The 21,858-nt window shown below is 35.6% G+C and overlaps 1 protein-coding gene across 1 annotated transcript; it reads right to left on the bottom strand.

Annotated features, from left to right (window-relative positions):
* Nucleotides 1-1,138: 1,138 nt before the first annotated feature.
* Nucleotides 1,139-17,985, bottom strand: ARP2 (actin related protein 2). The gene is made up of 15 exons (XM_086433152.1): nucleotides 17,831-17,985; nucleotides 16,904-17,014; nucleotides 16,633-16,767; nucleotides 16,443-16,514; nucleotides 16,253-16,331; nucleotides 15,921-15,970; nucleotides 14,995-15,098; nucleotides 14,823-14,891; nucleotides 14,677-14,740; nucleotides 7,804-7,872; nucleotides 5,407-5,490; nucleotides 4,245-4,303; nucleotides 2,747-2,813; nucleotides 1,988-2,071; nucleotides 1,139-1,554 (listed from the first exon to the last, which is right to left on the bottom strand). Exons 1-15 carry the CDS (start codon nucleotides 17,870-17,872, stop codon nucleotides 1,474-1,476), a joined length of 1,170 nt encoding a protein of 389 aa, XP_086289278.1. The 5' UTR covers nucleotides 17,873-17,985; the 3' UTR covers nucleotides 1,139-1,473.
* Between the last annotated feature and the right edge of the window lie 3,873 nt (nucleotides 17,986-21,858).

Genomic DNA, 21,858 nt, shown 5'->3' on the forward strand with positions numbered 1-21,858 from the left:
TTGTTGATATATGTTAGTTTATGTTGGGGTTCTGTTAAAATACAAAAAATACACCTTGGGAATAAGCATTTTAGCATATTTTGGTATTAAAAAAAAAATTAAGGGTATTTTCGATACAAAATCAAATTTTCAAAGTGTATTTATTGCACTGTAGCGTGTATTTTGAAAACTCACATTAACAAGGTCCATATTATGTGTTGGCCTTTAAGTGGGCATGTGTGGTGTCCCGGTCATGCTTGTTGAGATGAGTCATGCTGCAGTGACATTAAAATTCACATCATGCTACACATTTCTAAGGTGAGCTGCACACATAACCATAGATGCTTTTCAACACGTTGTAACTCGATGAAAAGCATGTATGGCTCAGTGCACACATCCACATCAGGAATGTGTGAAACGATATGAATTTTTAATGTCATGTCAACATTTTCCAACACAATAACGTTGTGGCAACTTCGAAGGCTGTCAATGTACAAAGGACTTGTTACAAGACAACTAGTATGCTCAGGACACATTAGCACGCTTGCTTGGTTAAATGCTTGTCGTGTGCTTGATGAAGGTTGGGCTTGTTTGAAATCTCGACTCTCAGTTGACACCCCTCCTTAAAAATTGATTGTCTTTCCCCGTCTCTAGAAGGAAAAATCAACTTTCGAGACGAACCACAATGGCTTTATGGAGGCCCGAATCCATAATAAAAGCCCAACAATCAGGCCCAATTACACATGTACAATACTACCCTCAGGCAAGCCTGGTACGAAGCTACTCATCATCAGGCTTGTACAGACATTCATGAACATAAAACATAGTGATACTTTCAAACCATGGCTTGAAGAACCAAATTTCAATTAACTTGGAAGAATAATGCTGAAGTGACCTCTAGGTTGTACCTCATATCTCACATCCTAACGTGAAAGTGTGTAAGAACCATAGATTCTTTTCCAACGGAATACAAGTCAAAAAGTAATATGGTTCTTACACACTTTCACGTCAGGATGTGCCATATGAGGCACAATTTTGAGGTCACTCCAGCATGACTCAAGTGGTTCTTTGTACTCTTTCTACTCTGGAGGGAGATGTCATTTCTTAGTTTTCATTTAGAATTTTCAGTAAGATTAGGTAACATTTTCAGAAATGAAAGTTATCTCTGATAAATGCTTTGTCTAAATATAATATATACAAAACAATTCCAATTATTTGTATCAATGAAATTACCCTTCTGCCCTTGCGATTTAGGTTGACAGATAGAAATCACCCTGACAAACTTGTTCTAAATTCTAATTGGTGGTACAGTAATTTAAATCATACAGACTTTATAACAAGAATACGTTTGTGGCCAATTTTGGTAACCTTCCTAGCTCCTCGAGCACCCCTTGAGTACACATTTTCCAGAACACTGCACCTTTTTTTCCAATAAATTTCAGATTCTCGGTGTTAACTCAAAGAACCACCGAGGGGGAAACAATTCAGGGAAAATTAAGCTTGGCCACATTTTCTTAAACAATCAACTCCCTCTTCCAGATAGTCCTGTCTGCTAATCCAGAACTCTGGTGCATCCTGCATATAGTTAAAAGCCACAAAAATCAGCTCTGTACCGGGAATAAGGCAAATGGTGGCAAGTTTAACCTAAGACTAACAAAAATTTAGAGAAAACGATAGGAAACATGTTTTATAGATTCACCATTGCACTTTTGTCTGTCTCTGTGCGTATGTACATGTGTGTGTGTGTGTGTGTGGAGTCTTTGAAGCGGCCAGGCCGCTTCAAAATTTTGGAAGAATCATAATATGACACGTCGCTTTTTATATTTATTTCTCGCTCCTACTTTTTTGTTAATATTTGGGATACCTCCTTGAGACACCACGTGCAACCTAATGGAGAGGGTTCTACCAAAATTTTGAAGCAGGATGGACGCTTCTAAGTTTTTTTTTTTTGGCGTTTGTGTTTTTGTGTGTGTGTGTGAGAGAGAGAGAGAGAGAGAGAGGGACATACCTTCATAATACTCGCGAGAACTGCACCACCAAGGTACACCATATGCTTTCTTCGTGGGGGATCTTCAATCCGCAATCGCAGTTTCTGTTCTTACAGAGAGTTGAGTATAATAAGAATAAAATTTCATCGCAAGGCAACAGAAAAGATCTGTATGGTGAATGAGTAGAGAATTGAGATAGGTCTATCAAGTATTCAAGTGCCATACATGGAGCAATAGAAAGCTTGTGAACTAGAGAGAGATTTTACCAAACATTTTTTTTTTCTATAGGTTAAGCTTGAAAGGCGGGGGGGTTTTGATCCCATCTGTGGTATTACCACCTCAACAAGGTGGCACCTTCAATGGATTTTACCAACCTTTAAGATGTACAAATAGGTTTTCTTGTTGGCCCAACGTCACAAAATCAGTGGTTCATGCTGTTTTTGGTATGGCCACCACTCAAAAGTTGAAGCAATATGAGTGAGCTAGTCTTCATTTTATTTGATTTAATGAATTTGAAAGAAACTATCCATTTGACTAATTACATCAACTAATTAGCATATTTTCAAAATCAAATTTATAATTAAAATTAACAAACTATTGTACCGATTTAACAACAGTGCTTCTGGTCTAAGGCTGTGGGTGTTTTTATTTTACTTGGCTAATATCTTGGTCAAGTGAATTGCATATTAGTGGTAAGTAACTTCAATTACGAGAAGCTATTAAGAAATTATTAATGAAGAATGAACCAAAATCAAAAATATCAAGAGTTAGAGCTTTACCTTTAACCCATCTTTGTTACCCTTCAAGACAACTTCAAGATAACGATCCAGAATTTCTTTCTCCAAACTGTCACAAGTCATCAAATTAAGCAACGTGAGAAAATTGCTGTCTGGAAGAAAACAACAAGAGTAACTATTCCAAATAAATGTTCCCACATGGAATGATAGGGTCTATCTCTTTTAATTTTCATGAGTGCTTGCAAGTAGTAATGTTTGATCTGGAAATGGACTTCCAATCAAATATGTTGTCTTTCTATTAGCAATATTGTTTCCTTGCCAACTTCAAAATGAAGGTGTCTCTTGTCATCCATGAAGCATGTAAGCAGAAACATATTTCACAAATCCTTCAAACCCCAAAGATTCCCGTATGGTCATGAAGCAACATGAGTGCATATGGGAAATTAAAAATGGTTAGGTAACAGAAGCAAAAAAAGAAGAATCTACTGTGGGTCGAGCTGAGAATTTAAGCAAATGTTGAAATTAACAATGTATATCAGATTTTCCAATAAGTGTGAACGATGTTTCTATACCCAAAGGCGTTTAATTAGCCAAAGCCTTGAGGCATAACGAAATAGTGTTCTGTTGCCTTGGCAGGTCTCCTTGACCTCTGAAGGGTCTTTATAAAATCTTTTCTTGGTTTCTTCTTAATAAAATACTTATATCCATCCAAAAAAAAAATTATGACAATTCAGAATTTCACGTTAAAAAGTTTCTTATCCAGATCTCGGTTCCATACACATTTTAATCGAGAACTAAAACTGTACTACATCCATAGTTTCTTTTCTTTCTTTCTTTTTTTTTTTTTGGATAGGTTCCTACCTCGTATTGACAATCTTTCAATTCTCATCCAGGCATGAGGATTGAATTCCTGCAACTCAAATCTCTGCATGGCACTCACAACAGCCGCAAGAGTAGGACGTTGGTCAGGATAGTCACTGATACACACCAATGCCACATTTACCACATCCATAGTTTCAAGCTTTCTAAGTTCTAATCCTCAAACAAAAACTTACACTTAGAGCATAAGAACCACTCTAACTAAAACTGCATAGTGCTACCCTAAGACTAGAAGAAGTGAATGAGTAGGTTCAGCGTAGAGAGGTAGAAATAGAAAAGAAAGATAAAAATAAGATAAGAACAGCAAGTAGGGTTTGTTTGGTGTTGCATAATTAACTAGGGCTTCAAGAGATTAGGGCCCAAAGAAAATAATCATACATATAGTTAAGGACCTTAACAGAAATTAAATGTTATATCAGAGACAACTTTAAAATTATAAATATGATTTTGTAATGAAGTTACAAAAGTAAAGAAAAAAATAAATGTAACATGATTCCATAAGAGTACGCCTTAGTCAAATGACACCCAAAAGGTGTGCACCGTCCCTATGCTGTAAGGTTTTTTCCATTCATCATTATCCTCGTTATTAACGGTGCCTTACCTTCAAAAGAAGGTAAAGTAATTGGATTAGTTTGCCACAAAGAAGAACCTAGAACATTACCGGCTTGGTAATCCAGGATACATGGTGCTTCCTCCACTTAGAACTATATGCTGGTAGAGCTGCAAATGAAAAGCATATCAGAAAGTAAAAAAGCATACAACAGGAAATCCACACAAACAAAACCACAGCAGAATAAATGTGTGGAGTGTGGTTCATGGTTGGTGGGGCACCGCCTCTCCAACAGAGTAGATGTGCGTGTGCCCATCAATATGTACCACAAAATTGATAGAGCACCTTTAAGAGTAACTAATAACATGAGAAATTTTGGAGAGATCATGAGTCCAAATTTTGTGGTCCCCCTTGGGGGAAATGTTTTGGTTAACCAACTAACTACTCTAAAAGACCAATCTGTTGGAGAGGGGGAGAACTATGAATACAAGAGGGTCATGGGGCATAGCTGGGTTATGACACACCCAAGAGTGGAGGAAAATATACACTCAACACTCCCCCCTCACCCATAAGGGTGGAAAGAATCGAAACCGTGACCTATACGAACCTAGTGCTCTAATACCATGTTTAATTAACCAACTACTTCAAAAGATGGACCTGTTGGAGAGGGGAGAACTATGAATATAAGCGGGTCATAGGACTTAACTGGAGTATGACACACCTGAGAGTTGAGGAAAATATACACTCTAACAGTTTTCACATATTCAAACAATCCAGATCTTTTTTTTTTTCCAAGATTGAATAGATTTTGGTATCAACCTCATGAGAGGAGCATTTTAGGTTGAATAACAGCAGTTCAATTCCTTTCCATTTTATGTCTTCTTTATTTTCCCTTCTTTCTATTGGTATTAGGTAGGTCCAGTGGACCTCCTACATCTCCTTTTTGTTTTTCAAATAAAATATTATACCAATCATAAAAAAAATAAAGATCCAGTCATCCAGGGGAAACCCACAAAACACATCACAGTTATGATACACTAACTCTTTCTTTGTTGGGGATGACCATGAACTTTGAAGAAAATAAAGCTAAGAATGACTGAAAGAACGACAAAAAAAATAGCATGGAAAAAAGGGCCCCTGAATTTACTCAGAGCACAAGCTTTAAAATAATAGAGATGGTTTGTGTCCCTATTACAGCAACTGAAAAATAAAGCATAATCAGGAAGTAGACATAAGCAATGCTAGAATCATATTTAAAGAACGATCTTGGTACCATCATCCGATTGTCAATATCCATTTCTTGAATGCAGCGAAATACCATATCTGCCATTCCATCACCTTCAACATCTATGAGTTCCTGCACCCAAGATAGCACCTTTTACATCTTTGACACCTTGACACACTTACATTTCTAGAATAGGAAAAAAAAGATAAATACCATTCCTATCAGTGCAGCAATTTCTCAATAATATCAAAATTGTTTTTATCTTAAACTCTGTTAAGAAACTACTATCATTCACTGAGTGTTGTTAAATGTTGAGCAAACTTCCCTTCCAGGAGATCAAATTGCTCTGCAGTTTCTCTATTTTCACTTATTTGAAATTTCGTTATCACAACATTAGAAAAGAAACAGGCATTATAATGTGTCTTATACCCTTGTGTTTAGTATATCTGATAGCCATGCATAAAAACATATATGTACGTAACCATGAGAGAGTGAGAGGAATCTAAACCACAATCACCTTGCTTGCAGTCATCTTGGTCAGTATGGTTTACAAGTCAGTCGGTGAATACTTCACTCTTCCAGGAATTTGTAGAGAAATAGCCAAACTTGCTCGTATAGTTGATAAACCAGTCTTAGTTCTAAGAATTTTAGCTTTGTAACTTTGGTCCAAACTGTGGTTCTCATCTGTAAATGTCTTTTTTTTTGTGGATCGGTTCAAATTTGTAAATGTATCACTTACATTAGTTCTTCATTCTGTTGTAGAAACTTGATTTCACCCAACAAAGTGCCCCAGATTAATTGGGAAAGGTTCATAATGAGATGGTGACCCATGTACCCATCTCCATAAGTGATTCTACAGGTTCTTAGCAACTTTGTGGTTTGCACATGACAACATCAAGTGTCTTTTAAGCTATGTGACAAGGATACTATCAAAGATATGTGTGTCAGACACGGTGACTTCAAAACACCCAAAATGCGGAGACACCCATAACAAGTATTAATATAGTTTACTTTCCAATCTACTATGTGCATTAGGAAAATAAATCCGTGGGTGATTTTTCTAGAGAATAAGGAAACCATATCAAATCAGGAAGGCTTTTACCATAGGAAATCTCCAGGAGGGGTGCACCCATCTTATAATTAAAATTAAAATGTGACAGTAGTACACGGGCGGAGCCAGGATTTTCTTGTAGTGGGGGCAAGATATGATTAGTTGTATAGTTGAAGAACTTGAATGGAGGGAGGTGACGGTGTGGGGGCAAATGGGAGAGCGGTGAGGAAGTGAGGACAAATGGGGCATGTAATTAGTTGAAAATATAGGGGTGTCTCAAAGTTCTGTGGGGGCAATTGCCCCCACCAGCTCCTTACTGGCTCCGCCCCTGGTAGTACATGGACTATTCTCATGCAGTCTTGTGGAATATTATCAAGCATAAGCACTATAAATATTCAACTCCCTACCCACGCGTAAAAGCTTAAACATCAGTGAGCCCCAAGTAGAATACCTATTAACCCATCATTAACGATCATAAACATCCAAAATTTAGGATAGTTAAGGTTGTAAAACCGCTCTAGTTCTTTTTTTAATTATCAAACATGTATTTAGTGGATGGCCCACTAGTTAAACCATCCAAATCACATCAATGGTATGCTATAAATGTTGTTTAGCTTGACCATAAAGGAAAAAATTGTTAATTAATTCAACAATTTTTTTTTTTTTTTTTTTGTGTGTGTGTGTGGGTGGGTGGGTGGGTGGGGGGGTGTGAACCTTTGATTGACAATGTCGGATATTTGATACTCAAGGAATGTGTCATTCCAAATATCAAACATGAATGAACACAGTCATTGGATATATAATCCAAAGGTGTGAATCTAAAAACTACACCCCATATTGTGGACCTAAAGAAAGGATTGATGAAACTATAAAAGACAAGTATTTAGTCAATCGTCTTAAGAGAAGTTGAGTTGATCTAGAGAGAGAGAGAGAGAGAGCAAATGAAGTCTGATGTGATTCTCTTCAATCTTTGGGACTGATTAGAAGATTGAAAACATTATAATAAAGTTAGACAGAATTTTGAAGAACACGTCCACATGTAAGCAACCCCACATCTGGCCATATTGACTTGTGTATCTGTATTGACATGACCAAAACTCTTAGACTCGTTTATATACCTCTAAATAGCTCAGTTGACCAAGACAACAAATGCAAGGTGATTGTGCAAGGACATCCAGTAAAGCCATACAAAGTGATTTAGAATTATATGCACATGTCGAAGATAAATAAATGGCACTATATTTCATGCATTTGCAAAATATATCATGCTTCCTTCAAGTTAAAGAAAAGGTTCACTAATGAATGAAATGAAATAGAATATCAAGATGCAGGCCGCATAAAAGCAATCCATGTTCATTATAAACGAGAAAATTGGAGGAAAATAATCGACTTACTGGAGTGAAAAGAGCCTCAGGGGCCTGGAACCTTTCCGTGCCAACTTTAATAACCCGTCCATCTGGCAGCTGATCGAGTTAACTCTCAGTAATAGGGAAAATAAAAATAAAAATAATTTAACTTCTTAATGCACAACAGTTCAACATAAAGACAGTTAATAAAAATTTAGAACATTAATATGTACTCCATGTTGGTCGGAGCATTACTTAAACGTGTAAAGTGTTATAACCTATGCCAATAACACAAAATAGCATAGCAACATTTTCACGAACTACATATCATCTATTTAATAAAACACAACGGTGGACCCCAATCTCTTTATCCCCCACATAAAGAGGGGTTGGGATTTAATCTCCCTACAAATCTCGAGGACAACTTTTAACTTTATTATCTTCACTTTTAATTTTATTATCTTCCTTATTCTCTTCCTTTCCAAAAATACCCTCCAACTTTAAATATTACCTTCTTCTTCTCTCTTTTTTTTTCAATAATACCCCTACAAATTTATTGTCTATCCTCTTCTCCCCCTTTTCCAATAATACCCCTACAATTTTTTCTTTTCCTCTTTTACCACCTTAACCCCAAAGAGGATGCCCGTGCCCCTCTTATTGATGATAGAACAAAATTTTGTGGCCACAGGTAGCCAAAAGACTTCTAGTAATTTTGGACAAAATTTGCATCAAATTTATTGCCTGTCACTGGAAAAATCCACCCATCCCTCATGGGGAGTGTAACACTTCAGAACTGTGTGCTTATCTCATGGTAGATACTCATCAACGGTTGAAGAGATTCACAGAATAGCAAGGTGTTGGCATTATTTCAAGTTGGGAAGGCAATATTAATGCATATTGCTTTTGTGGAAAATGCTTCCTCCAATTGGAAAACAGAATTTTGAACTCCTAGAGCCAAGCCACTAGCCACATTATCTTTCTTTTTCCCTAGATATTTTTGTTATTCAAGTCAAGCTAGCTAACGGTAAAAGGAATGAAAAAAAAAATCTTGGTGTAAATTGTTATTCACAATTGCCAAAATGGTACATAATCAACTCCAAGACAGCAACTGAAGTCTCGCAAAGGACAAGCGAAAACAGCAAAGATGCCCGAATATTGATCTGGTTAAATGCACAAAGACAACAAATGCGGAACAGTCAAGTAGACTCAGTTTTTGTGGAAAGTGTTAACCAACCAACTACTCCAAAAGATCGATCTGTTGGAGAGGGGAAGAACTAGAACTATGAATATAAGAGGGTCACGGGGCTAAACTGGGGTATGAAACACTTGAGAGTAGAGGAAAATATACACTCAACACTCCCCCTCACCCATAAGAATGGAAAGAATCAAACCCGTTACCTATACAAACCTAGCACTCTGATACCACGCAGATTATTGAAGTCAAAGTTAGTTAGGTTTATTTGTTTTTATTTTTCAAATAAGAAATATTCTGGTTGTTATTTCCAGAATATTAGCAGAGTTTGTTTCCTAAAATAAAGGAGATATTCTCTCCTTTAAATAGTTGTTTTTCTGTTCCTATTTTTTAGGGATTTGGAGCTGTTCCAAATAGCCTATTTAACTTGTACATTTCTCTTTATTCAATAAGAAAAAAGGAGAGCTGATTATTTCATTCTAAAATCTTCATGGTATCAGAGCACGCCTCTAATATCATTTAGTCTCTTTCAAATGACCAAATACGGCATGGCCACTGAAAGACAAAACTCAGGGTCTGAAGTTACTTCCAACCCTGAAACAATTTCAGCACCTGTCAATCATGGTGGATCTGAAACCACATCTCTCATCACTAGCCACAAGTTCAACGGACATAACTTCCTCCAATGGTCTCAGTCCGTTATGATGTTTATATGTGGCAAAGGGAAAGATGAGTATCTCACAGGTGAAGTTTCTATTCCAGCAAAGAATGATTCAAAGTACAAGGCTTGGAAGACTGAAAATAACATGGTGATGTCCTGGCTTATTAACTCAATGAACAACGATATAGGAGAAAATTTTCTTCTGTATGGGACAGCAAAAGAAATTTGGGATGCTGTTAGAGAAACCTATTCAAGTTCTGAAAATACTTCAGAACTATTCGAAGTCGAAGCCATCCTCCATGATCTGCGTCAGGGAGATCTTTCAGTCACTCACTACTTCAACTCTCTCACGCGCCATTGGCAGCAGCTTGATATGTTCGACGTTTATCCATGGAAGTGTTCTGAAGATACAACAATTTATAGGAAGATTGTTGAACAGAAAAGAACTTTCAAATTTTTATTAGGTCTCAATAAAAATCTTGATGAAGTTAGAGGGAGAATAATGAGCACAAAACCACTACCGAGTATTAGAGAGGCTTTTTCTGAGGTTCGTAGAGAAGAAAGCAGAAAAAAATTAATGATGGGACCACAAACTTCTGCCTCCACGGTTGAAGGATCAGCACTAGCTGCAAGAGACTTTTCCAGCAATACTCAAGATAGCCGACCAAGAAGAGGACGATCTTGGTGTGACCATTGCCGCAAACCTGGACATGTCCGTGACACCTGCTGGAAACTTCATGGAAAACCAGCAGATTGGAAGCCTAGAGAGAGTCGTGGAAATGCTGCTACAACTATGGAAAATCATCCAAATGTGCCTGAATCAAGTCCTTTCTCTAAGGAGCAGTTGGAAGCCCTTCAGAAACTCTTTAATCAAACTTCACTGCCACAAGCTAGTCCTTCTTCTGGTATGGGAATGTTAGCCCTAAAAGGTAAAATTTCCACTGTTTTTGCAGCCACTAAAAAATGTGCAAAACCATGGATACTGGACTCAGGAGCATCTGATCACATGTCTGGAGATGCAACTCTATTTTCTGAGTATAATCGGTGTAATAATAATTATACTGTTAAGATAGCAGATGGATCCCACTCCAAAGTTGAAGGCATTGGTTCCATAAAGATTACAAAGGATCTGATTCTAAACTCTGTTTTGCATGTTCCTAACCTTGATTGTAATCTTCTTTCAATTAGAAAGTTTACAGCTGATCATAATTGTGTGGCTAAATTTTTCTCAAACTTTTGTGAATTTCAGGAACTGGATTCGGGGAAGAGGATTGGCAGTGCTGATTTGTGTTCTGGACTCTATCTCCTCAAAGGCGAGAATTCTCTAATAAGACAAGCTAAAAATGCTAGTTGTGTTTCTTTTGTTAGTCATTCTGATCTTAGTTTATGCATCAATAAGGATAGTGAAGTAATGTTATGGCACTATCGTTTAGGACATCCAAATTTCATGTATTTGGAAAAATTATTTCCTTCTCTTTTCATCAATAAAAATTCATCCCATTTCTATTGTGAAATCTGTCAACTCTCTAAACATACTCGTAGTAGTTATCCCAGTATTTTATATAACCCATCTCATTCATTTTCCATGATTCACAGTGATGTGTGGGGACCTTCAAAAGTAAGAAATATAACGGGAAAGAGATGGTTTGTATCATTCATTGATGACCATACCAAGTTAACATGGGTCTTTCTTATGAAAGAAAAATCTGAAGTGTGTCAAAATTTTCAGAATTTTAATGTGATGATACAAACTCAATTTCAAACAAAAATCCAAGTTTTAAAGACAGATAATGCCAAAGAATACTTTCAATCTGTTCTTGGAAATTATCTTGTAAATCAAGAAATTATTCATCTGAGTTCTTGTGTTGACACTCCTCAACAAAACGGGGTAGCTGAGCGGAAAAATAGACATTTGCTCGAAGTTGCTAGATCTATCATGTTTTCTTCCTATGTTCCTAAATTCTTTTGGGGGGAAGCAGTCCTTACAGCTGCTTATCTAATCAATAGGATGCCATCTAGAGTTCTCAAATTCCAAACTCCTTGTCAAACACTTCTCCAATCCTATCCTTCTACTAAAATTCTCTCATCCCTTGATCCTAAAATATTTGGTTGCACCGTGTTTGTTCATATTCATCAACAACATCGCACTAAATTAGATCCAAAATCTATTAAGTGCATTTTTTTGGGATATTCTTCACATCAAAAAGGATATAAATGTTATTCTTCTATCACAAAAAAGGTCTATAACTCTATGGATGTTACATTTTTTGAACATCAATCCTATTATCCTAAATCTGAAATTCAGGGGGAGAATATGAGAGAATTTCAATTCTGGGAAAATGTTTCTGGTCTAGAATTTAATCCACAAGCTGATATCAATCCATCCATTTCATCTTTGCCTATTTTGTCACAACCAGCCATTGTCCAAGACACACAAGCTGTTATTCATACTCAAAATCCAGCCAAAATAGTACCAGTCGAACCAGTTTCAGCAGAACAAACACAAGCTACTAACAATAATCAGCTTCGTGTCTATACTAGAAGAAAGAAACCTGAAAATGAGATAGAATCCATAACATCTATCGCTCATGACCAAGAATCTGAACTAGATCCAGAACCTGCTCAAATTCATTCAGGTATGGAAAAATCTAACCATGAAAATATTGATTTTGCTTGTATTCCTGATGATTTGGATAAATCGATTGCACTAAGAAAGGATGTTCGGACTTGTACAGCTCATCCCATATGCAATTTTGTGTCATATAATGCCTTATCATCATCCTACAAGGCATTTGTGTCGACTCTTGATAGTGTACAGGTTCCTAACTCTATACAAGAGGCTTTAAAAGATCCTAAGTGGAAGATAGCAGTTAATGAAGAAGTTAGTGCTTTGATGAAGAATGGTACATGGGACATTGTTGATCTTCCACCCGGAAAAAGGGCCGTCGGTTGTAAATGGGTGTTCACAGTCAAGCACAAGGCAGATGGTAGTATCGAGAGGTTCAAAGCTCGCTTGGTAGCAAAGGGTTTCACTCAGTCTTATGGAATTGACTATCAAGAAACGTTTGCTCCAGTTGCAAAACTTAATACAATCAGGGTTCTTCTTTCTCTTGCAGCAAATCAAGATTGGGTTTTACATCAGTTAGACGTGAAAAATGCATTTCTAAACGGTGATCTTGAAGAAGAGGTATATATGGAGATACCTCCTGGACTTGAAAATTCTTCAAACTACAACAAAGTATGTAGACTTCAGAAATCACTATATGGGCTTAAACAATCCCCACGTGCATGGTTTGATAGGTTTACGAAATCAGTAGTCAAAAGTGGATACGCACAATGTCAAGCTGATCATACTTTGTTTGTTAAATTCTCTCCAGAAATGAAGATAGCATTGTTAATTGTATATGTTGATGATATAATCTTGACAGGTGATTATGAAGATGAGCTTTTAAGATTGAAGAAAACATTGGCTCAAGAATTTGAAATCAAAGACTTGGGATATCTCAAGTACTTCCTTGGCATGGAAGTAGCAAGATCCAGACAAGGTATATTTGTTTCTCAACGCAAATATGTACTAGACTTATTAAAGGAAACGGGAATGCTCGGATGTCAACCTGCAGCTACACCAATGGATTCAACCAAGAAAATTGGTTTGGACAAGGATGGTACACCAGTGGATAAAGGGAGATATCAAAGACTGGTAGGGCGACTCATTTATCTCTCGCACACTCGACCTGATATAGGTTTTTCTGTGAGTGTTGTGAGTCAATTTATGAATAGTCCAACTGAAATGCATATGGAGGCTGTTTACCGAATTCTTAGGTATCTTAAAATGACTCCTGGAAGAGGTATTCTGTATAGGAAAAGTGATAATAGAGAAGTTGAAGTATACACAGATGCAGATTGGGCAGGTGACATTTCAGATAGAAGATCGACCTCGGGATATTGTACCTATGTTTGGGGAAATCTAGTAACATGGAGAAGCAAGAAGCAATCTGTTGTCTCAAGGAGTAGTGCTGAAGCAGAGGTCAGGGCACTTGCTCTTGGAATTTGTGAAGGAATGTGGATAAGAAGATTGCTATGTGAACTAGGAGTAACTTTGAAGAGACCAATCAAGATGTTGTGTGATAATCTAGCTGCTATAAGTATTGCAAAAAATCCAGTCCATCATGATAGAACTAAACATGTTGAACTGGATCGACATTTTATTTCTGAGAAGATTGAGAATGAAATTGTGCAGACAGTTTATACTCCTACACGGCTTCAGATCGCAGATATTCTCACTAAGGCTTTGCCTAGGACTAACTTTGAAGAATTGAGTAACAAGCTGGGTATGATTAATATTTACAACCTAGCTTGAGGGGGAGTGCAGATTATTGAAGTCAAAGTTAGTTAGGTTTATTTGTTTTTATTTTTCAAATAAGAAATATTCTGGTTGTTATTTCCAGAATATTAGCAGAGTTTGTTTCCTAAAATAAAGGAGATATTCTCTCCTTTAAATAGTTGTTTTTCTGTTCCTATTTTTTAGGGATTTGGAGCTGTTCCAAATAGCCTATTTAACTTGTACATTTCTCTTTATTCAATAAGAAAAAAGGAGAGCTGATTATTTCATTCTAAAATCTTCACAAACCAACTACTCCAAAAGACCAATCTGTTGGAGAAGGTTACAACTATGGATATAAGGGGGTCATGGAACTTAACTAGGGTATGACTCACCCGAGAATGGAGCAAAATATACACTCAACAGACAGCCAGTCAAGTCATTGGAGCGACATATATTATTTTGTTTTTATTAATTTGCACTTGCAATGACACCACCGCCTCTGAATCTATTGGACTTTCAAAGTTAACTAGGTTTGTCGTTTGAACAAATCACACTACATAGTACATACCCAGTCTAAATATTGGTCATGGTATAAGGCAACATTTCCCGAAATTCAAGAAATAAATTATTTATTATGTTCACGCCAATGAAGGAAAGTGATTCATTTAGCTGAACCCAGTCTTCGATGATGATTATGACACTCACACCAATGGCTATGACAACAAATAAAGAACATTTACTTACAGTATAATTCTTAACAAGAATTGTGGTCTCCAGTCCTAATTGGTATTCTCGTTTATAATCATAACTGCAAAATAAATATATCCCATTATTCGATGAAAATATGAGAAGTTCGGAAAAATTCAACTTAAACAAGAAGATTTGAAAACCTAATATAGCACAGTTTCTCTTTGATTTCCCTAACAGTCTCGAAATCTGCAGTCCTGTTCATTGCATACCTTCAAAACACAAAGATAGGTTTTCCATTTAAGACAGAGAGAACCTTTGAGTGACCAAGCTTAGTGAAACTTCCTATAGTGGGTAGGCTCTTACAAGTCTTACCCTCTTCGCATGAGCAAATCTACAAGATATGATGTTATGTGCCTGCCAGCTACGTTCATTCGCTTTGTAAGATGTGGAAATGAGTACCCATCAACCACTGGAACCTAGATGGAAAGACATATAGGCAATATTAGTAACTACAGTGACAGCTGCTACTTAAATCAAGCCTAGTGACAATGCTAGTATATTTTTTTTCCTTTGCATCATCATCTATGCCTCATCCCAAGTCTTGAGGTAGGCAACACAAACTTTGTTTCGCCATTTAACTTCATCTTGAAGTTGTGAGATGTAGAACCATCCACGTGGAACGAGGGATACAAAAATCCCACTTTTTGGAGGTTTCACCTTGGTGAGGTCATAAAGTCTATGGTGGTATAAAGCCTTGGACCTGGGATCAAATGGAAATTTTATTGACACTCCAAGAAACTCTAACGGCCCTCATATTTTTAGGGGCACTTCAAAAAATTTTAAAATTATTTTGGGCACTCCATGTTAAAATGAAAAAATTTAAAGTTTTTTTTATTCACTTTGGCCCGCCCTTAGAAGTTGTGACGCGTCAATATAACTTCCCGGGATCAAAACCCCTACTTCACACTTAACCAATTGGGGAAAAAAAAAAACCTCGGAAGCTTGGGTTTTGCAGAAGTATGCTAATATGTCCGCCTCCCCCCCCCCCCCCTCCACGCACGTGTTTGTGTTTATTTATGTATGTGTATATGATATGCATATAAAGAGAGGTAAGTAAGGACTTATCCCTCATTTGGTTTTGAAATACTAGGCCAACAATAAACGTGGATCCGAAGTTGCAAAACCAACCTAGCTAAGAAGTGAGGTGAAAAGATAACTCCCTTTCAAAGCAAGACAACCATGAGAAAACATACTTAGTTTTTCTCAGAACCGGAGTTGAGAGTTAGAAAGCATCTTACCACGTGAGTAACACCATCACCAGAGTCGATAACTAGACCAGTAAGCAAGCCTGTAAAGAATTCAAGTAAGTGTTAAAGCAAGAAATTTGACCACCATACCAGAACAATACTATTTTTTTTCGATAACTATACAAGAACAATATCTGCAAACAAAGAATAAAAATTAATGTTGAACATTGTCAAGGCGTTAGCAAAAGTTGGTGTGGCAAGGCGTTAGCAAAAGTTGGTGTGGCAATAGAAGCTCTCTAAAATTATTGTAGAAAAACATTCATGTCAAAATAGTGAGAAACGACATGTTGGAAGTCTCAAGCTTATATAATACAATTAAGCACCTTGAGCATACAACGTCAAAACAGCTTGGATCTGAATGAATACACCATTAAAATTGTACTTCTCAAACATGGTCTCTACCTGTAATGTCAACGGCAGGCTGTCAGGATTAATTGCAACTAATTATAAGAAAAGCATTCATAGTTTAAAATCTAATTTAACTTTGTAGTGGAAACCCAACAAAAAGCCCACCATTTTTTCACGATTCTTTGAGGGATTAAGAGGTGGGTCTGTGAGTAAAATCTTACATTCTGAAGGGTCTACCTGTTAGAAGGAAAATTGAAAAATCAGTAGGTTCTGTTATGGTAAAATTGTTTCCCAACAGGACTTAATCCCTAACATGTGTAATTTGCATAAGGAATCATAAACCCTGAAATTTTACTTTTAACTCGTTGAAAAATGCGTGATCCCACACATGACCCATTTCATCCCAGTTCTGCACGATACCATTTTTAACAGGATAAGATATATCCAATTGATGCCGCAGGTCAGCACAAGCTTCGCCAACAACAATGTCCTAAATAAACCCAAAAAAAAAAAACACCCATTTAAACAATATGAAATCAAACTCTAGGGGCACTAAATCTAAGTTGTTTAACTTAAACACATTGCTTTCTTTCCAAAATGCAATTAAAGTTGTCAAAGTGTCTCACCTTCAACTCTTGTTCCATAAGTGATTCTTCATACCGTAGCATGGGACGACCCACCACACAAGGGAATACAGAGGTTGGGAAATTCTCCCCAGCAAACCCACATTTGACATACTGCACAGAGTACACAAATAATTTCAAAAAAGGAGAACTTGAACGAATTCTTCATCCACCTATGTTTCACACTTCTTGAAGGAGTTTAGGGGGTTTTTTTCAAAGATAATATGGGTCGATGGGATTGGGTTTGTAGGATTTCAATGTAATTGCAGGCATGATTGGTGGGTATGTGAGTTATCCTCTCTTTTCTGTTTATTTTTTCGGTCTCCTCAGCCTCCTCTTAATAAAATTCTACTCCTCGAAAAAATAAAAAAAAAACACTTGAATTTATGTACTGATGTATATGTGTGCATGTGTTTATGTATCATGTATGTGTTAGAATCTGAAATTATAATCTATAATCAAATCAAATGCAGAAACCTAGCAACTTAAGTACAGAGATCTCCCAAATTCCTTATTTCTGAAAATCGTTTGACACCCACAAATCCCATCATACACATTGTGCATGCATGTATGTATGTATGTATGTATGTATATGTGTGCATGTATGAATGGATGGATCGAAAACTTCATTCAATCATAGCTAATCTGTACAGTTACTTCGGTTAAACTAACCAAAATCACAACTCCAAACACTAAATTCATTCTTTATTGTAGAATTGAAACCAAGATCACAACTCAAAACACTAAATTCATTTGTTATGGTAGAATTGAAACAAAAATCAGTAAAGAAATGGCAAGAAATCTAAGTTAAAAGAGTATGAAACATTTTACGATCTAATCTTCGACGATTTATGATTGTTTTAAGAGATCAATTTGACGATAATTTAAAAAATAAATAAATAAATAAAAATAGGGAATAAGTAAAATTACCCCAGTGCCATTGTCGCAGACGACTACGTTTCTGTTCTCCATCTGCTCTGCACTTTTGCTCTCTTCTTCCTCCCTTTCTTACAAATGCTTATAACACACGAATGCGTCCTTTAGCTGGTAGAGCAAATTTACTCAAACAAAACCCCAATATTTTTTTGGATATTTTATAAACACCACCCCCTGTAAAATTGGTGATATTAGATTTATCCCCTTACAAAATGCAAGATTAGGCTTACCCCTTAACCGTAAGTCAAGGTTTGTGTTTACTTGATGATTTAACGATCAAATCTTGAGAAAAAAAAAATATTTATACTTGAATTACTGGATCAAATTTGAGAAAAAATGTCACTGTTAAATCATCAAGGAAAAGAAACGTTGAAGGGGGTGAACCTAATATCACTAATTTTACAGATGGTATTTTTAAAATACTCATATTTTTAAGGATGGTTTAGACATGCCCCTCCACATCTTATATTATTAGAAATACCCCTGTATTTTCAAATTATTGATATGCCCACTTTGAGTTAGGTCTTATCTAAGAAACTTATGTAAATAACCTGAATGCCCTCATCATTAACCTCAGGTTGATTTTCTCTTCAAAACCAGTTATCTTTAACTTTGGGATCAAGTTTTTTAATCTTCTTCTTCAAGCTTTAAGGTTCTATCATCTTCAAATTCAAACCTCAAGAGCAAAATATACATTTTTGAAAAGATCAATCAAATTTGAGGTAAAAAAAGTTGTGGGTTTCTATAAGACATTGAATATGAGATTAAATATGTTAAAAATTATTCAGTCTAGAGGTTAACAACTTGAAGATGAAGGGTTTTTTATCTTTCTAGTTAATCTTAACGTTGTGTTTGGAGTGAGAGAAATGGAGATAATAGAAGAGAAAATAAATGAGTTTCTCTCCTTTCTCTTGTTTAGATTGTTGAGTGAGGAGAGAAGATAAAATAATTGGAGATAAGAGGAGAGAAAAAAAAATGTGAGTTTTCTTTCACTCCAAAAATAGATATAAAGAGGAGATAAATAGAAATAAACCCTTTTAAAATATTTTATAATTTCAACTCTGTCCTAAATCTCTTTTAAGATATTTTAAATTTTCAAAGTTGTTCCAAGTTCTCTCATGTCAATCCAAACATGATGGGGAGAAATTGAGTTTCTTTTCTCTTCTCTTCCCTTGTCTTTTCTTCTCTTAGTGAGTTTCTCCTATCCTCTTCTCTCAGGCTAAACATAGCCTCAGTATCTATCTCTTCCAAATTTAAAATCTATATGGATAAAATAAGAATTTGGGAGGAGGATAGATGTTTGGGTATAAAAATTAAGGATTTTCCACATTACAATTGTAGATGATGGATTGAAAAGAGGTGGAATAAGTCAAAAATAGTTTACCCTGGAGGTTAACAACTAGAAGGTACCAAAATAACATTTTTCTGGGGAAAAAGTATGTGGTTTTGTCATAAAATCAAATACAATAGCATGGATATTATTTTACATTTGTCTCCGACTTAAGACCTAGCCCAAGGATGTGTGTTATCAATTTGAAACACATGAGTGCCTCTAATATTGGCTCAAACATAAAGGGGTATATCTAAATAACCTCAAAGCTTAAGCGATTATGCATTATAGACACCCAAAATTGCACAAATGATACATGTAGAATTTGAAATTCGGAAGTCACGGAACTAATAGAAGATAAATCAAACGGATTGAGTAGCCAAAGATTGGACAATTCAAAATTCCCAAAGTAGGGGTGTTAATGAGTCTGTTTCACATATCTGGAATCAAGGACTCAGGTATAAGATCATTGGAACCGACACTGACCCTACTGATGCCTGGTACCCATTGGGCATCCATTGAGATATTTATTTATTTTTTAATGAAAATAAAAAAAACAAAAAGATAAGTATCCAATAAAATGTACAAGTAGTTACAAATGTAATAATTTAACATGTAATTCCTCCATTGAATGTTAAGATCCACAATGAATTCTTCAAGCAAATCAAACTTTTGATAATAAAATTGTCGAAAATTATGGTACGAACCATTTATTAGATATTGAAATTGTATAATATGTGAAAAATGAGTGGATGTTCACGTAGAGTAAAAGTAAAAAAGACTAGACACTTCACATTCTCTTTGTATATTCATTTTAGTTTAAATACATTTACTTCGAGATATATCTTTGCTAGTATTTAATTGGTCTACTAGTTGTTATTATAAATAAAATAAATTTACTAGTCGGGTACCCATTGAATGCTTGAACGAGACCCAATCCTTATCGGGTCCATAGACATCTACCCAGAACCAGACCCAAAAATGATCATGTCCAAAACCAATTAATTAATTTCGGGTAATTGGATACCCATTGATGCCATTTGATTTAGAGTACTTGCACGACGAAAAAATCATGATGTTTGTACTTTAAGTACCTATATGAAAAGAATTCCTCACGTCCATTCTTTTAGTGCAATTATCGAGAATATCCTTCATTTAGGCACTCTTAATCCAAATTAGTTGCCATAAAAATAAAAATATAAAAAAGGTTATGTACCTTTCGTCTTTGCATCTCGTGACTTGCAAAGGCTCCATACTTTTTCAAAGGGTGTCCTCAGGGACAAATAGGCATCTTAGCCTTATTTTATATTTATTAAAGACTTGAGTTTCCCTCAATAACTTAATAAGTAAAGGCTCTCTTGGACCAAGGATGAAAAGCATTCTACTTCAAAACTTTACCACCACAAATAATAATAACAATAATAATAATAAATAAATAAAAATCTCATTTTTCTTGTTTATCTTTATAATTAACCTTATTTGTAGGCACCCCAATTTGCACGAATTTATTAGAAAATTTTGAAAATCTTAAATGGATTTCGATTAAAAATCCAAAATCCTTCAATGGGCCCACATTGCATAAAAATTCACTTGGCACATTTCCTCATGCAAACATGCACCCATGCATCATCTCATATTATTTTGCATGCTCATATATTGTTCCTAATCCAATCCAATTTCACACCCACCTTCCTAATTATAGACCAACCCAATTTCATATCCACTCTCCATTAACTAACCCATCATACATAACATAAATCCATACTAAACTCACTTTCAAACCCAGTCTTAATGCCTAAAGTCCATAACTCAAGTCCATAATCAAAATCCAAACCCAATTCTATTCTAAGTCCAATGCCAAGTCCATTCTAACTCCATTCCCTTATACCCCCTCAAAAGATGACACATATTGATCTCTCATAAGCCCTCAATGCCCAATGCTCCAATTCTATTGGAGAGTCAATTCTCATTTGTGAAAATCCAATAATACCTTTCTCAAAAAATGTAGTCAAACAAAAAAGGTACTTAGGCCTTTGGTAAAAATCTCTAAAGTTGATAGAAAAAGTGTGGTTAAACAAAAAAGGTACTTAGGTCTTTGATAAAAATTTCTAAACTTGAGAGAACTTCCAATTTTATCCTCAAACGTGAAAATTTTCAAGTACATATATGAAGTTCTCCCATTAGTCCATTTCAAAAATATATATCCACCTCTTACTTTATGAATTATTTACAAATGAATCAATGTGTACTTTTTACCTACCACTTCACATTTACATATGTCACTCCCTTACTCACCTTTCCAAAAGTACTTTTGTTCTCTTATATCTATTTACAAAAAAATCAAAGATTAAAAAAATACTTTTAGGATTTATTTATAAATTCACTTTTATCATCATAAAAATGAAAATTTCAAAAAAAAAAAATCTAAACCTTATGACAATTTTCTTTATTTTTAGGATTTGACCACTTTATTCTTAAAAGCTATCAAAAAACTGTATAAATAATTCCATTTTCTATGAGCAATGCGTTCTCAAGCCCCCATCTCTTAACCTAAAACTCTACCAAAATCTCTACTTTACATTTTTAACCCTCTCTCAATCAAATCCTCAACTCTAGAACTCTTACCCATCTCTTCATTCTCAACCAACAAACTTCTTATTCTCTAACTATATACTCACAAGTAAAGCTTTCA

Source organism: Akebia trifoliata, chromosome 3, assembly GCF_017979445.1.
Source record: "Akebia trifoliata isolate Shusen 1 chromosome 3, ASM1797944v1, whole genome shotgun sequence".
NCBI classification, from domain to species: Eukaryota; Viridiplantae; Streptophyta; class Magnoliopsida; order Ranunculales; family Lardizabalaceae; genus Akebia; species Akebia trifoliata.